The 17,378-nt window shown below is 33.7% G+C and overlaps 1 protein-coding gene across 1 annotated transcript; it reads right to left on the reverse strand.

Moving 5' to 3' along the window:
- Positions 1 to 13,868: 13,868 nt before the first annotated feature.
- LOC143464586 (uncharacterized) lies at positions 13,869 to 17,351 on the reverse strand. The gene is made up of 3 exons (XM_076962446.1): positions 16,980 to 17,351; positions 16,100 to 16,240; positions 13,869 to 15,323 (listed from the first exon to the last, which is right to left on the reverse strand). The coding sequence occupies exons 1-3, from the start codon at positions 17,273 to 17,275 to the stop codon at positions 14,498 to 14,500; spliced, it is 1,263 nt and encodes a 420-aa protein (XP_076818561.1). The 5' UTR covers positions 17,276 to 17,351; the 3' UTR covers positions 13,869 to 14,497.
- Positions 17,352 to 17,378: the final 27 nt, after the last annotated feature.

Here is a 17,378-nt window from a genome sequence, read left to right on the forward strand (position 1 = left end):
GGGAATTAACCCAGACAATAATAAAGACTCATGGGAAAAGGTAAAGGATGAAGTTGTGATAATTAAGTAAATTACATTGCTCAGAAATATTTACGAATCCGCTTTTTGGCATTAAAACGTTTTGAAGCTTTTTGTGTGCTGCGATTAATTGGAATCGTCTTTGTAAAACACGATTTAAGATCATACTCTAAATTGAAAACTAACAGTGTAATGTTATGACTTGCCATTAATTTACAGAAAATTGAAGTGAAAATGGACATGATAAAGAAAACAAAATACATGAAGAAGAACTTGCCGCGTTTCAGACAAAAACTACCTTGTGTAATATTTTCCGAAGAAATAAATAAATATTTTGCAACGTTACTGAAAAACACCATGGAAGAATGTAAAAGGAAGAAGAATTCCTGCTGATAAAACCTTTTATTGTGTATTCCTTGATATTTTTCTTTATTGTTCATATTATTTATCAAATATTTATAACATAAATGGTATTTACGTTATCGTTATGTTACGTCGCTATGCTACAATTGTTTTATACTGCAATTAACTTATTCATACACATACGCCCGCGCTCAGTAGTGACCATCCAAATTTGTATTTTGACAAAAACACTTTTTTGGTGACAAAATCTTTGCGTAAATATTGCCCGACGTATTAGCTATTTGTCCATGCCAACAATTTAGTTAAATACATTTTTATATTTATTAAGAATCATATTTTGCTAATGTATTGTGCATATATGGATTTCTATTTTTTGTTCGACGCGTAAATAAAATATTTCTTATAAAGTATACATAATATAGTGGGCGTAAAGTTTAGTTGAAGTCGTGCAGCGTCACTTGGTTGTGTAATGTAGTCTACGTCAAACTTATATACCTATAAAAGATAATGTTGCTATGCCTTTTTCCGGTATCAATTTTACCTTTTAGAAACATGACAAGTTTATAAATAGAAGTCAACGATGGAAAAAAATTGATTTAGTGCACGTTACATCCTTAATCGCTCTAAAATATGTTGATCACCAAATGGTTAGGTTATTATCTAAACATTGTGGACCCTATAATAACTGACGATCTAACACTTTCATCGATTCAAGAATACAAGCAAAAACGACTGCAGAATGTATTAGTTGATCTTGGGTAATCCAAATTTATTAAGATTGATAAATATTTGTTAACTATATCAACCTAAATTTATACAAAAATTAAGCAAACATCCGATTGACAAAAATTATTTGTTTGGTAGAGACAAGGAAATCCCAGCTTTTTCCAAAAATACCTACAGATCTACATAAACAGATCAGTAATTCCATCAAAATGTAAAATTTTATGAATCTAAAACACGAGATATTCGTTTAGATTTGTAATAAGTTGACTTGCGTGTCGAGACTGAAATGGGGATTTCCCACCAGGTGTTTAAAATCGATATCGTGACAAATTCTGTAACCGGGAAAAGTAGAAAGAAAGAATTGCGGTCCAGGTGTGGTCATTATGGTTTTGGTTCGGTTACTCGATTGGAAATAAGTAGGCCTATGTCCTATAGCCAAGCTACTGCATTTGAATAAAGTGAATGCCTATAAACATGTATTGTAAAGCACATACTCGATGCTTTCGTTATTTTTTCTTTCTTCGAATTTTTAGTTAATTTTAATCTAAGTTAATTAAATGTTAATCGGTTGCTCTTCCCTATGAATACTTCCGACTACAAGCGTTCTATAATATACGAGAAACACCAAAGTATTCCGTTCATTGGAAAAAGATGTTTTTTAGTAGTTTGCAAGTTTTGGAACCATCAACTCAATTAAAAACTTGCCACATATACCTATAAAATATATGTTTTTTATGTATTTTAATTGTTCCAGAGGATATTATTTTGTCAAATTTTGAATGCCTATTGACGATTTTGATTCCATATTTATGCATATAACCATATAGGCCTACATGAGAGGTATGAGTATGGCCATGAAATAGGAAGCTGGTTGTTTGTAGAATTATGCTGTTCATTCATGTTGCGTAGATCCGGCCGTCAAGAAATAAAATATTAAACTGAAATTAATTTCTATTTTGATAAAAATAAATTTTCCGCATTCACGGAAATAGAAAACAATCACATCCTGATTGCATGATGACTTTTCCAAATATAAAATTAGAACAGGCAATTTTAAAAAAGGAAACATTCAGACAAATAAATAAATAAGTTGAAAGAAGAAACCCTTTCTGTCTGTATAAGGTGCTGAGCAACAACCAATATTTCAGTTTCCATATAACGTGAAATATATTTGTATATGTCGTGTATCTTCTATTTTAAGCTCTTGCCTGTCTCAGTCTGATATGTTCATACAGCTCATTACCAATATAATATCCCGGTACACTAGTACTTATGGTGATGGCGGAACATCACGCATCACGCAGTACGGCGTAAGCGTTAAAAGACGTCAACGTCAGAGGTTTCCCCGAAATTGGGAATCTTTGAAAGGTTAATAAAAGATATGTAAATAACGAATCCCTTCACAATTCATCGCGGCAGGACAATAAGTCAATGGTGGCAATCTTGGCGTTATTACGGCATCGTGCTCAGAAGCTATATTGATATACTGAAGGCAAATGGCAACCAAAACCTAAATATTCTATTGCAATTGAAATAATCAGTTTATGGGCCAGGTATTTATTTTGAAGATATTTCTAAATACGAAATAATTTTGTTTATTGAAAAACATAAGTTCACTTGCTGTGGAAACCATATACCTATAATAATGTATTGTAACCTATTTTTAGCACACGCTTCGTTAGCACACTATAACACACTTCCGTATGGAAAATTTTTAAAATTTGGCCAATGACAGAATTATTTGGTAAATTAAAGACGTAAGTTCACCTACAATTGAAAGAGCCGACAGGAATCTATTCAACCTTTTTTAACAAAATTTACATTGGCGGATAGATTCGCAGAAGGTATAACGTGAAGAACGAAATAGAAAGCAAAGCTTGTGTATAAAACCACGCTACCGGACGCTTTCATTATAATGATATTCTTGTAACAACCAAGAAAGCATAAACGTATAGAACCGAAGGTTAAAAAGGCAATTGCAATTTGCAATTGTGATATAGACCTATAAATGATGAAGATCTTTGAAGTTTGTTGTGTATTAGCAGCTGTTCTGTTGTTGGCGTCAAATTTTTCAAGTGCAAAGAAGCAAAACAAACCATGTTTGCAAAATTTATTTAAAAATTTTACTTTGGAGGAAAATATTGAAATATTTCAAAAAAAATATAACAAACACAAAGACGAATATTTTTTTCATTGTTCGCATACAAAAGTAAGTATATATTTCTGCAGGCAATTTGCTGTAACGGCTTCGAACTTGTTTGTGAATTATATATACATTCTGGAGTTGTAGATTTGTAGAAACAGCGACTTACACAATCGAGCTAAACGTAAATTACTGACTTCAATGCTTACCTTTCTGGTTGTTCTTGTTGCAGTGCAATAAAAACATGAAAAAATCGAAGACGTTTCTGAAGTCACGCGTATGGTTGAAGAAAAATAAGACTAGTATGATTGAAGGAAAGTTAGGAAACTCTGGAGTCATTCTCATTGACATTATTCGCTTGGAATCTTGGTTTATTTATCTCCAAAACCGAATCAAAGCCAATGTAGGATTAAAACATATTTTTAGAATAAGTTCAAATCTTTACTATGATTTAATTCAAATTTTAAAAGGGTTTAATTTTGTTTCTATGGTAGTTGATCTAATTCCTATAGTCGTTGATTTTGCTATAAACTTGCTTGTTTGATTTTTGCTCGTATAAATGCATATGGATAAATGCACTATACCAGCAAAAGTGCAGCATCAATACGCGCAATTATATACTTAATTATAATATAACGTACTTAATATTTTGCTGACTTAATTTTTTGACAAGGGGTCGTTTTAGTATTACCTTGGTTTTAATCTGGTAAGCTTTATAGAATTGTTGAATTATTTCATTTCGAAAAGATTTTGGAACACTCTTATTTTATACGTATTATTTTACAGGAGATGGTTGATACGCATTGCTTCCACCCAACTTCAGAATCAGTTTGCAAATGCAAGCAGGTAATATTATTCCAGTTGTGATAACACGCACGTATAAATAATTAGATTTGTTCAACATTCATGTGTACAACATTCTTGCGGTTAAAAAATTAGATTGTCTGTAGTTTTGATTTAAAATTTGTTAATGTCTTTCAACAGGAAACTACATGCCAGCCATGTAAAATCGACCAAGTTTTTATTCAAAATTTGAAAAAGTTCACTCAAGATCTGTGGCATACTCTTCTACCCGGAAAGGTACTAAAAGCTGAAGATTAATTTATTTTATACTGAACAAAAGCCAACTTATAAAAATTACTTGGTTTTTAGAACAACCTCAAAAATCAAATCGAAAGGTTTTTAATGAAGTCGTTAAAGTTGTCGAGGAAAAAAGTTAAAAAAATGTTGAAATTTAAAATGAACCGAAAAGCAAAGTTTCCTTGCGTGGTATTCACAGGAGCGATACTTCTTCATTTTGACAAATTGCTTGGCAAACAGAGACAGCACAAAAAGCACTAGTTTGGATAAAAATGAAAGCCCAAGTCTTGTTGGCTTTGTCTGATGTTTCAACCGACATTCAACTGTATTCTTACTTTTAAATGCTATTTATTGTGTACTCAAGAGCGTTGTATACTTGTCTTCATTTCATATCATTAATTTGTCTGTGTACTGTGATATTTTGATACAAATAACTTATAAGGACAACTATATATCTGTGTCTTAAACAATAAATTTACTGTATTAAATTATAGTTATCTGTCATAATACAGTGTTTTTATAGATTTGCTTTGTTTATTTATTTGTTTGTCTGTTTGTTTGTTTGTGGGTATAAATTACTATTCTGTTGTGTTATATACAATTCATTTGAATACAACACGTGTAAATGGCTGATTTCAGTTGATGCGTGAAATGATTACGTATACAGTATTCCCACAGAAAAGGCAGAATTAAGTCCACATATATGAAAGCAACAGAAAGTAGGTCGTGTGTAACAGTTAAAATCGTATTTGACAAACAACAAAACGACCAATGATGCGTTATTTGCGATGAAACGCAAATAATAAAATATTGATTTGTAGATTTCCATATTACCTTTCGTACGTAGGACTAGTTAGAGATTTAATGAAGTTCTAAGTATATATATATATATGGTAATAACAATGACATAGTCTAAAACCTTTTCAATAATGAGTTTTAGCAGATTTTCAAAAATTTTGCATACCAAAGAAACGAAGTCATTCATCAAAAGCTCGCGAAGGAGAAACTTTTGAGTATGGCGCGGAAGAGAAAACCGCAACCCATAATATATCCGACTGTTCTATCTACCAAATTCCTACTCAATGCATGGCATGCGAGTTTTGGATGCAAGCACAACCCAGCGGCTTCCCAACATCTGGTCCGGGGGTAGTCGAACAGCATCTATTATTAATTATTATTATTATTAATTTATTAATTAACATCTATCATCGTTTACACGAAGAAGAAGTTATATTTAATCGGTGCTGCAGACCATGCAGCTTGCCATGGAGACACAGCATCTTCGGTAAAGACACTTTAAGTTATCAGCGGCTTGGTTTTTTGTTTGCTTCATCAAAAATTAATGCTTTAAAGGTAAAATTACTTCAGATGAAATAGACACAAATCTTTCTGCAAGTGCTTGATAAAAACTGAAAGTGTATTGTGGATGACGAAAGCGGCTGAGAAAGCCACCTATTGTTTGTAGAATTACGTTGTTCATTTATGTTGCGTAGATCCGGCCGTCAAGAAATAAGATATCAAACTGAAATTAATTTCTATTTTGATATAAACAAATTTTCCACCACCACGGAATACAAATGTAATTCCTATCTCGGTTTCATGACAAATTTTCTAAAAATAACAATCAAAACGGATGATTATTTAAAATTTCATCTTTTATTTCGAACTAAATAAACAAAAAAAATACCTTCTCATATTTACAAGTCGTTAAAAGAAACCGAGATATTGAGTTTCTAAAAACGTTGAATATATTCGCATATTCTTTTTCCTCTAGATTTTTACTTTAAACTTAATCACCTATTTTGCAGTTGGAAAAATTAGCTATAATTGTAAATTAGTTAAAGTTAGTGAAAGTTTATTAGTTATTGTCAGTTAGACAGTTATTCACTAACAAGCATTTGTTAAATAATTACTGTATATATCAGTTCATCGCTTGCTAAAACAGAACAATCTCAGTGACGTTTTCGCGGAATTGCATACCTGTGAAAGGTAAACGTCATTATAGAACGAATATGTAAATATCACATTCCATCCAACACTGGACAACAGACCGATTGCAAGCGAAAGTAGCCAACGTAATATTTATCCGTTCCACTGAAATCACCGATTTCGTGTTTTTTTTTAATTAAAAATGAAGTGGGAAAAATAAAAGTAAATATTCTCCAATTTATATATATATAATAAATCAGTTTGTATAGTATCATTACAACCAAACTGATTTAAAGAGCCGTAATAATATTAAGAAATTCGAGAAGAGTGCACTCGCATGTTACAAGAAACATTCAACCAATCAGATAAAAATTTTTACAGTTCTTGTTCTAGGGATAATTCTTGCGTTGTTGTCATCAAAACCGACGCTGGGAAGAAGATGGAAAGCAATTAATTGAGAAGAGGACTGGAAAATTTGAAGCAAAATTGGTGAAAAGCGAAAATAGTCACAGCTTCGATTGCTCTAACTTCAACAGAAAAGTAGGTTTTATTTCCACCCATTTATCTTAACGAAGTATTTGGTTCTGCTAATGATTGTTTCAGGGGTAATCTTAAATATCTGAAAATAGGCATTTATGGTATAGTTAGCAATTAGTTTTAGAATGTAAAACAAAGCTGACTGTCTTTTGCCAGCTTTGCAACAAAAGTCTGCTTATATATAATTTCATGTAATATTTGTTTCAAGCTGTAAAGCTGTTGTAGAAATGAAATGTTTTGACTGTTATCGTTAATTCACTGCATATGTATTTACAGCAAGTACTTCTTTCCAACAAAGAGTTGAAAAATCTCGACAGTTTTTAAGGCGGCGTGTTTTACTGAAAAGTAACAAGAGAGCTATCTTTAAAAGACTGTTGAGTAAACCTGGCCTTTTGCTGATTGACACATACCGTTTGGGATTATGGTTTAACTATCTTCTGCATAACAATGTATGATTTTGCTCACAATCTTAGACAGACAATCATGTTTGCTATGTTTGCCATGTTTGCTATGTTTGCTATATAATGTGTAGATAACTGTAGGAAAATATATTTCACAATGGTGGCTTATACTATATACCAGTGGATCCCAACCTTTTTGTTACATTCCCTTCTTTGCCCACTTTTGAACTTTTCTTTCCCCCCATAACACAAAACAGATAAAATAAATGTGCTTGCTAGCATATGTGCTTCATTGCACGTGCACTTGATGCAAGATTACGAGATCAGCTGTCAAAATATTTATGAGATAACAATGTTGGACAATATGGGTGTTGCGTAAACACTTAATGGAATGTAAATATAAACAGTTAGTGAAACAATATCAAAGTATAGGTGTGATTCTACGCTCAAATATAAAGTGGAAATTCCTCCCTTGCAACCATGAAATTCCTCACCGGTTGGGAAACTCTGGTATATACCATAGTTCTATATATTACAGCATGATTTTTTTATCACTTTATATACTTTTATTGCAGTATTAACGTTAGAAAAACTCATTAAAAATGCAAGGTATAAATTTACATAACATAATTTACCGACGACCCTAAGATTGTAATGTGTAACAATGTACTAACCTAATAAAACTCTTGTAATACCAAACCATGTTTTTATAGGTGACTGCTGGAATACGATGCTTCAAACACCATTCGGAATTACACTGCAGTAAACAGGTAAAGTAACAAAAATCCAGATAACAATCCAGTTTAGAAAATATGTTTGAAATTATACATAAACGTGCAGCTTGCAATTAACAGCAATATTCAAATCTTCATTTTTCCGATTAATATATTGCTATTTTCTGGTATATCTTGAACAGGAAGTTAGATGCCAACCTTGTAAAATTGACAAGGCTTCTCTTCAAAACCTGGAGAAGTTTTTTTTTGGACTTACTGCAAACTCTTCTACCCAAAAAAGTACAACCATTTCAAATTGAATAGTGATATATATATAGATTGTAGATATGTGTTGGAATCCAGCTATATGTATATTTTAATTTGTCGTCGAATGGCAGTGATATATGGTTCGGTTCGGACAGACCAGTAGAAACTGAAGCTAAATATAAGTTAAATCGTACTGTGTATAAGCTATAGACTGACAGTAAATATCTACGCTACGTCCCTATACAAGCCCTTGCTTGTATCCAAATTTCATAATAATATCTCGAACTATGAGTAATATTATGGCGGGTATAATCTGACCAACTAAACAGGAAATGAAAGTTAACCGAAGGTACAAGAATCCGCGCATTAAAGCAAGAAAAATGTTGAAGAAGAAATTGGTAAAGATCACCGGAGAATCGGAAGATTACGTTGCGAAGGAAGTCAGAAAGTTTTGAAATTAAATTTCGAGACACATGACAACCGAGAAAATTTGCCTTGCTCAATATTCTCAGGAGACATACCCCGCCATTTTCATAAGTTCTTTCCGAAACGACTCTCAACGAAATAATATTGACGACAGAAGAGCTATGATGATGTTTTGATATTTATTTTACGTAATTGTTTGCTCAAAAGTGTAAGTTTGTATTTATAAGTTTATGTTTTGCTTACTTAAATATTTATTCAATTGCTGTGGCTTTATCTACACATGAATGTATTGCTGTATTTATTTGCTTGTCGTATTTATGCTGGTTTGTCATCGCTTTCAAAACAGATTTGGATTTCAGATTTACATACACATTGTCACGTAAACATAAACAGAGGTGCAATCTTTGCATTACTCGACATAATCCATGCACTTGTCAAATTAATTCGATTAACAAAGAATACAATGTATATTTTATGAAAGGGATCTTTGAAAAAATAAATATAAAAAATTAAGTTATGAGCATTTACGATGTCGCTTCTCACACAGCGTGTGCAAATGGTGTGCCAAAAAGATTCGGATTTGTGGGAATAAAAATGATAGATTTTGATATCCGTACAGATCTAAATCCGATAAACTTAGCTCATTTCGCGTCATCGCAAAATACCTGCTGATGGTAGGCAAGGGCTCCGTGTTTACTACAAACATTTCATCTTTTTGGTATATTGTAGTGATGAGAAAAAGCCTGCTTTCCACTTTTGCGAGACTAAATATACAAATATTTCAGTAAATATTTCATCTATCTGTTTTAAGTTGCAGTAAATCATACAAAAAATGCTCAGCCGATTCGCTACATTGTTTTCTTGCTTTCTGCAAAAAAAAAAAATCAGCCCAAATGTATGCTTGCAAGACCCGTATCGGCGAGAAACACAAAAGTGACTGATTTTTATGGGTGATGTTTAAATTTTGTTTGATTTGTCCCATATCTTCTTATTTACTAAACCGCCCAAGACAAACTTCTTGCAACGGGAATGTGTCCTACCCCCATGTTGATGAAGTTGTTTCTAAAAACTAAACCATCGTAGAACGAAATAATTCTGTATTTGCAGTCAGACAGATTGAAGTATAGGAAAAATAAGCGTATATAGTGTGACTATTGGGCTATAATGACACTATTTTAAGCTTGCGCTTAAATGTATTATATTCTATACAAATTCTTCTGATGTCAACACACGTGACGTCGAATAATGTCAAAAAGACGAAAGGTTTATTATGGGCAAATGAACATTTGGATAAGATCGTTTTGTATATAACGTTTGACGTGTTATGAATGGATAGTACGCAATGCGTTTACAATTATCTAAGCCGCATTCTTTCATACTTTAACTGTTTCCAACCTTCGTCGTTATATGATATGGTATCCCAAACTATGTTGACATTGTGACGTATGCAGCTATGTGTGCGGCCAATGTATACGGTTGTAAAAAATAAATATTTGGACACATTTTAAGCTAAAACAAAGTGTTTAAATACATCGCATAATCCTTTCCTGTTTCCTTCCAATAACAATTGTCACATAGGCGTATATAGATTTCCTCTAAACGATTTTGTTGCAATTCGACCGAAACTTATTGTCCTTCAAAAAATAAAACCTAGCAAGAGACAAAGGAAATCGACGTATTTGATAGAGTGGGGTTTTCCCGTCGGACGCGATTTCAAAATAATGGAAAATTTTATTTGCGTTTCGCCGGAACAGGTAATTTTGGAACGGTATAATAGATTGTAAAATTATATTGGCGATTGTTGCAACGGTGCGGTCATACACACAACACAACACAAAAAGTGTATAAATAAATTTTTGGCAAATAAATACGTCGCTGATGTATAGTATAGGTTTTTACGTTACAAATTATTTATACTTAATAATGCTCAAAATTTATTTATTGTCGGAAAAACACGAAATTGATTTTATTCAAAACCGAAAAAGAAAATGACTGAAAGTCAGATGGATAAGCTCAAATGTGCTTTAAAGAAAGTTGTAAAACAGCGGAAAATTTCTGTATTTCTGTTATGTTATATATCTCTTGCTTGGAGTAAAATTTAACAACCAAATCGTGATTCGTAAACAACAATGCATTCTTATAAAAGACGCACGTTCCTACCAACCAACACCATACACTGATCTCAGTACATATCGTCCTACTCTTGCAAAGTCTTCGAAGAGAAAATGAGAAAGACAATGATTTTAGTCCTGGTTGTGATTAATTTCTCCACATTCTTGTGCCCAGCCGAATCCAGGTCCAGAAGAAGATCATATCGCCAACATATCTTTGAAATTCCAATTCAAAATATAAGAAGATTTCGAAAAAGTTTTATCAAGACCTGTAAGTTGACACGTTGGGAGAAAAAATGCCCAAGTAAAGAGGTGGGTTAATTAGAAAAAAATCTGGATGCTAGAAGAAAATATTTGGTTTTGAGCGATAAATAATCATGTGTATTTAAGCTGTATTGAGTATATATGATTGAACATCGATCGATTGCAGGAACTAAGCGGAATTTAAAAAAAAAGAACAGAGCAATTATAATTCAAAAAAATATTTCAAATTTAAGAGCTCAAAGATTTACAAAACTTATTTTCATGTTTGTTTTTTAGATTTTACCCTGTTCCGAGAAGTGTGCCAGTAAATTAAACAAAATATGGAGGCCTGAGGTCGAGTCTGAAGAGCCCAAGTGCGCGCTGTTACTTGATATGTTCCAACTCTCCCTATGGTTGGAAAACCTCACTCTACCAGAGGCAAGTATAACCGATAACTACATTTATCAGATTTTGTATACTTGTCATGCAATAGTCATCGGCGATATTTGATTGAGGTATAATGAGACGATTGCGTGAGAATGTCAAGTAAGCGTTTCATTTTTCAGAACGGATGCTTTTTTCAAAGTAAACAGCGCCGCAATAGACCCCTTTTAGAGGAGGTAAGTAACCGATTATTTGTCCTAAGTAAATAAACCGAAAGGGCAAACTACAATATACGACGATGCACATACAAAAAGAGGTCAACGATATGTTATACACAATATATAAGTAAAACACCATATTTTACAGGAACGGCATCGGAAAAACTCGCAAAACAAGCTTAACCTTTGGAGGCAAAAAGTTTTTTTGCAGGAATTGAAAAAAGACGTAGGAAACTTATTAGACACTCTCACAGGAACAAAAGGTCGCGACAGTGATAACAAACGAATGAGGGTGAGTATGAGCTCGCTGCTTTATAAATATAAAATCCCCTCATATTTCTAAACCTCAGCATAGATGAGTTCAAGAAATTATTTTCGATTGAAAGCTTTGTTATAATGTTTGCTGAGACAGAATTAGAACGTACGTCAAAAAGTAAATACTTTGAAAATCGGTCTCTTCGCTATAGCTGCGGCATTCAGTGGAAGCTGGAATATTACATAAATTCTTTCAATGGCAGTTGTCTCGTTCACAATTTTAAACTTTCTTTTTTTCTTATGTACTTTTGCAATTTTAACTATTGGTACTGTATACTTACCCAACAGATATCTCAAAGAAAAGCCAGAAAGTGTTTAAGAAGACAGCACTCGAAAAAGTGGTCAATTCCAGAAACTGAAGGTTCTCAGTGTTCGTGTGTTATTTTCAGCCGAGTAATATCGAGACACATCAGTGATATGCTCATCAGCGCAACAAAACAAAGCTACTAAGTAAAAAGGGACGATTCCTCTTATTGGATATTTTATGCCGCATTTCATTTGAGGTCGTGTATCTTTGTTGTTGTTCATTGTGATGCAGTAAAATTGTTCTGTTATTTTTGATGCTATATTTATTTCATTTATTTATCTGTCTGCGACCTTTGAAAAAATAATTAAAACCTTTTATGTAAGGAATTGAGGGTATATATGCAATAACTCGTAAAAGTACGTTCATAAGCTGCTATTGTGTTTTCGTATAACACATCTATACAACGTATCTTATTCATAGTCGATTCTTTATAATTTATTGTTTGTTCTTGTTAAATATACCCGCTGCTTATCTTTTAACTTATTGCTTTTCAGTTATAATCGTGTAAATGTGTTGAACCTTATATGCTGTAAGTTCATTATCACCTTCGTCTTTTTCGGTAATCTAGCAAAATGTCATTAAAAAACAAGTCCCGTGACTTATTGTGTTTATTTACAACCCAAGTTCCGCTCGTCAGGTTAAGCAAAATGTTGTCGCAGTTTAATTTTAATCCATCTGCTGGTGCCATGATCTTTTCAAAAGCCGAAATAGATTGCCTGTTTGCCCAGTAGAGTAGGCTAATTACTGTAAAACTCAGCAGCACTGCAAGTACTGTTTGGTAAGAGGCAATGGACAGCGTTGCAACCAAACAGCAAACGATTTTTATTTAGAACAATCTTTACATCTTCGTTGACTTTCTGCTAAATACATAAGCAACTTCTATATTAGTTGGCTAAATACAATAGAATTAAATCTATTTTATGCAATGCGGTCAACTACATACTGCGTTATCACATTAATCCTCTACAGACACATCTAATCTAGCCTTGTACTGTAATGATAATTACTAAAAATTTGTAATTATGTAGTAAAACCGATTCAAGTAGAGCAGGTTTCTGCAAAGTCCGTCTGCCTCGAGGCGACGGAGTCACGCTTTATAAATTGAAGTTGAATTTAGTTTAAAAGGAAAGGTTAGGTTAAAATTAATCTGTTCAACTAAACAAAGCAAATTACACTGTAAACGCTAAAATGAGAATACGGAATCAAAACACTCTACACAATACTTGAAACAGGTAAAGAAATTTTCTTTCAATGTGATAACTAGGGCAAGTTTTTGTTGCACTAAAAACGTGAGAAAGTTGCACTCAATTTTAACAAAAGTTGCAGTAAAAAGTTGCATTTATGCACAGGTTTTTGAGAGCATTAGGGTATGAGATACTCGAAAGGATCCGTTGTATAACCCAACAGTTTAAGATTTGCAGGGTGTCTGCTTGTTCCGTTTCTTTCTTCGCTATACAATCGATCATGCATACATTTTTATGTTTTATATCTACAGGTTTGAAATCTACATGACAGCATATCGCTGTACTTTCCCATTTCACGGACGGCCTGGCGAGACCGCCAAAAATAGCATTTTTCCGGTACGCAGCAAGAAAATAACGCAATGCGGAAATAATGTTTCGCAAAAAGCCAAACAGCAAAGCGTTAACCCATCCCTCCCCCCAAAACAAGTCAAATACCACACCCCAAACCCCCTAAGTCTGCAACTAACTAAGCTATCTCAACAAAAATTGAACTCGAAAGACTAGACACAACCTGTTTCCATTTGTGCGGGCTTGGCCTAAAGCCAAGTCATACTTCCACTTCTAATTTTGTTTGGGCACTGTCGTGCTTGGCTGGGGTTGATAAACTTCTAGCTTGCAATACAAGTGTTGCGTCATACATAACATTGAGATACAGCTAATCCAACACATATCTCTTTGTTATGCCAAGCAAAGAGAATAGAAACATACTAGAAAAAATTTCATCACATGTTTTTTAAATCACTCCTTTACATTTTGCACAATACTTAATAAAAGTTGCAGTAAAAAGCTGCATGAAAAATAGAAAAAAGTTGCAATATAAAATTCTTACAAACAGCTTAAAACATCATACTGCAGTATTGCAACATGCATACCGAGCATTTAGGAAGCTGCCAGAAACTGTAAAAAAAGATGCAAAAGTTGCAAAAACTTGCCCTAATGATAACATTTGCTGCAAAATGTTTTAGAAAGAACTTCGTCAGGTTTTAATTGTGCTTCAATTGTGTGCAAAAGATAAACAAGCATTTTCTAATCGTAAATAAACCAAGGAAGTATTCTGGCTCAAGACTTGAATTTACAGTGAATCGAGATAATTTAACAAGATTTGGTTTTTCATGAGATTCACCCCCAACCCATAATGAGTTCCATCAAAGCTATGAACGTGCTTGCCAAGCGCGCGAAAATCGAAAACAGGTATGTCGCGATCTTTGCAATACTTTGTGATCTCAATCGCAAACTTTCCTATCTTCACATCATTTTGCAAACTCAGGAACTGAAGAGGTTTCAAAAGCCCAGTTGGCATCGGAATAACGAAAAATATTCGTGGCCAACGAGGTCCAGAAAGTTTATTCGAAGTGTAGTAATGACCAATGACACTTAAAGCCGGATTTAGAAAATGATCGATCACCTGATTTGCAAGGCAACTCATGTGAAAACCAACACCTAGGACAATTAAAGATCCCTTTTTGCCAGCCAGTCTTTGGGCCAAATCAAGAAATTCATCTTTTGACTTGACGTTAAAGTACTTTTTTATTTTAAAACTAAATCTAGGATATCTTCCTCCACACAGCGATCCTGGATCGGCAGCATCATTCATGTCACTTATGATATTCCTGCATGCCTTCCAGAAGTACATCTGACCAGACATACAAAGATCTTTTTCTTTTTCCGTCATCTGTTTCGGCCATGATCCACGCACAGGATCACCAGCTAACAGCATGAGCATTGTCATAAACATGTTACGCATGAATGAATCTCCAACGTAATAAATGTCATTGAACGGAGACTGCTCTATGACGTGACAAGCTTCTATGGCGCTGTAATTCCTCCACCAGCATCGGGGGTCATCCAATTCCCAAGAAGATAATTCTGCGTGCTTGTAAACTCGCATATCGATGCAACTGATCAAAAATTTAAAACATTTTTTAAATTGATTTTGTTGAATTAATTATTTAATTTATGTTAACATTTCGTTTTAGCAAAATACAAGCAAAGTGAACACAACTTGGAATCAACCGACCGTGTATTATAGTTTCGTGGAGGACGTTTCCCTGGCAATTATTGCCAATAAAGCTGAAGACGTAAGGCCCTTTCGCAAACTATCGTTTATTGGTTTGAAATGTAAAAAGACCTGGTACGTCGTTTTCAGAAAATCAAAATACATGCTATACGAAGCAAAAAGCTGTAGTCAGGGTATACTGTAGATGCAAATACTGCACGTTTCTATTAAGTTAGGTTTTTTAAACTATATTTATAAAACTTATTACTTATTAATACTTAAAAGTAGAATTATAAGTCTGGATATACTCTGGCTTTAGCCTGTTTTGTTTCGTCTGCACAATGCACATGCTTGTCGCGTTACCCAGATGTAACTTTACTCCGCACGAAAGCAGTTTGTAGAAACATGAAACTATTAAACATGTTGATACCCCAAAACTATTACTCATTCAGTTGTGATTTGTGTTTGATATTATTGTACAGGAATAACAAGAGAACGGTACAAGTTTCCAGGCCAGGTCAACTCAATCACGATCATTGCAAATCCGGTCAACTCCTCTTTTATGAACTTGCCTAACTATATGATTTTATTCATTACGAAACCAAATTGACCGACCAGCACTTATTTTATTATTTTTTGTCGGAATACGAAATGACTACAGGGGCATAATCAACCTACCTCTTGCATTTGCATTCAAACTTTTCGCTGGTTGACACGCAGACACCTCCTTGCTGGTTGCTGCAGCATGGTTTGCTGCTATACGCGTCACACAAGCTTCCAACGTCTTTCCAAGTGCTGTTCACTGGTTTCTTTGAGAGACTGGTATAAAAAAGTAATGATATGTGTGCAATACGTCAAAGTAAACAACACAAAGAATAAAAGTGCTTCTTAAACCATCGACACTTGTACAGAGATCTAAGACCAAGGTATACCCTGGTGTATTGCGGTATAGTCAAGCAAAAATCTAAATGTTTAGTTAAGCCCACAATATATAGGCTACGTCGGATATATTCTGAGAACAGGCTGTTTCAGATGGTATAAAAAACATTTCAAAACAGCTGCGTCCATAATAATTACGAATAACATTCATTTGAAACACATTAACCAGGAAACTGGAAATCCCGAACGTTGACAAATGTTTACAATATTTTTATATTGTCTGAAAGTTAAAAGTATCCGGCCTATTTCCGGACATCCTATATGGGAACTACCTTTTACGGGAAATTTTGTTTCAGGAAATGTGGTGGCTTATGACATTCATCTGAACATAATTGTAAACAATTCAACCAGTATTAATACGTCAGATAATTTTCACTTAAGCTGTTGCAACAAGGGCGTACCTGACATTCTAAAACTAAGGTTAATGCGTTGTCATCATAAAAACATTAGCATTCATAAACATAAGCTTTACCGAAACGAAAGAAAGTAATGATGCATAAGAATTGCTATTCTACTTTATTTTACACATTTAAGCGCCACAGCGCACTCTTATGGAAAAACAATTTTATAGTAAGACGGCAATCTTGTGCCAGAAAAAAGTGAGTCCAGATTAACTTACTGCTTGTATCCACAAAAACCGTCCATTCGTACAGGTTCTTGCAAAATACCTCGCCTTCTCCGGTAATTTAGCAAAATGTCATTAAAAAACAAGTCCCGTGACTTATTGTGTTTATCGACAACCCAAGTTCCGCTCGTCAGGTTAAGCAAAATGTTGTCACAGTTTAATCCATTTGCTGGTGCCATGATCTTTTCAAAAACCCAAATAGATTGTCTGTTTTCCCAGCAGAGTAGGCTAAGAACAATAAAACTTAGAAGCACTAAAACTACTATTTGGTAAGAAATAATGGACAGCATCGCAACCAAATAGCAAGCAATTTTTATTCAGAACACTCTTTACATATTCGTTATCTTTCTGCTAAATGCATAAGAAAATTCTATATTAGTTGGCTAAATATAA

This window comes from Clavelina lepadiformis, chromosome 7, assembly GCF_947623445.1.
Source record: "Clavelina lepadiformis chromosome 7, kaClaLepa1.1, whole genome shotgun sequence".
In the NCBI taxonomy this organism is placed as follows: Eukaryota; Metazoa; Chordata; class Ascidiacea; order Aplousobranchia; family Clavelinidae; genus Clavelina; species Clavelina lepadiformis.

Coding starts and splice junctions, on each gene's coding strand:
- LOC143464586 (XM_076962446.1), bottom strand. CDS start 17,275: ATGCTGTCCATTATTTCTTACCAAATAGTAGTTTTAGTGCTTCTAAGT. Junction 16,241..16,979: donor GGTTTTTGTGGATACAAGCA/GTAAGTTAATCT, acceptor TTTTTATACCAG/TCTCTCAAAGAAACCAGTGA. Junction 15,324..16,099: donor TTTGAATGCAAATGCAAGAG/GTAGGTTGATTA, acceptor ATTTTTGATCAG/TTGCATCGATATGCGAGTTT.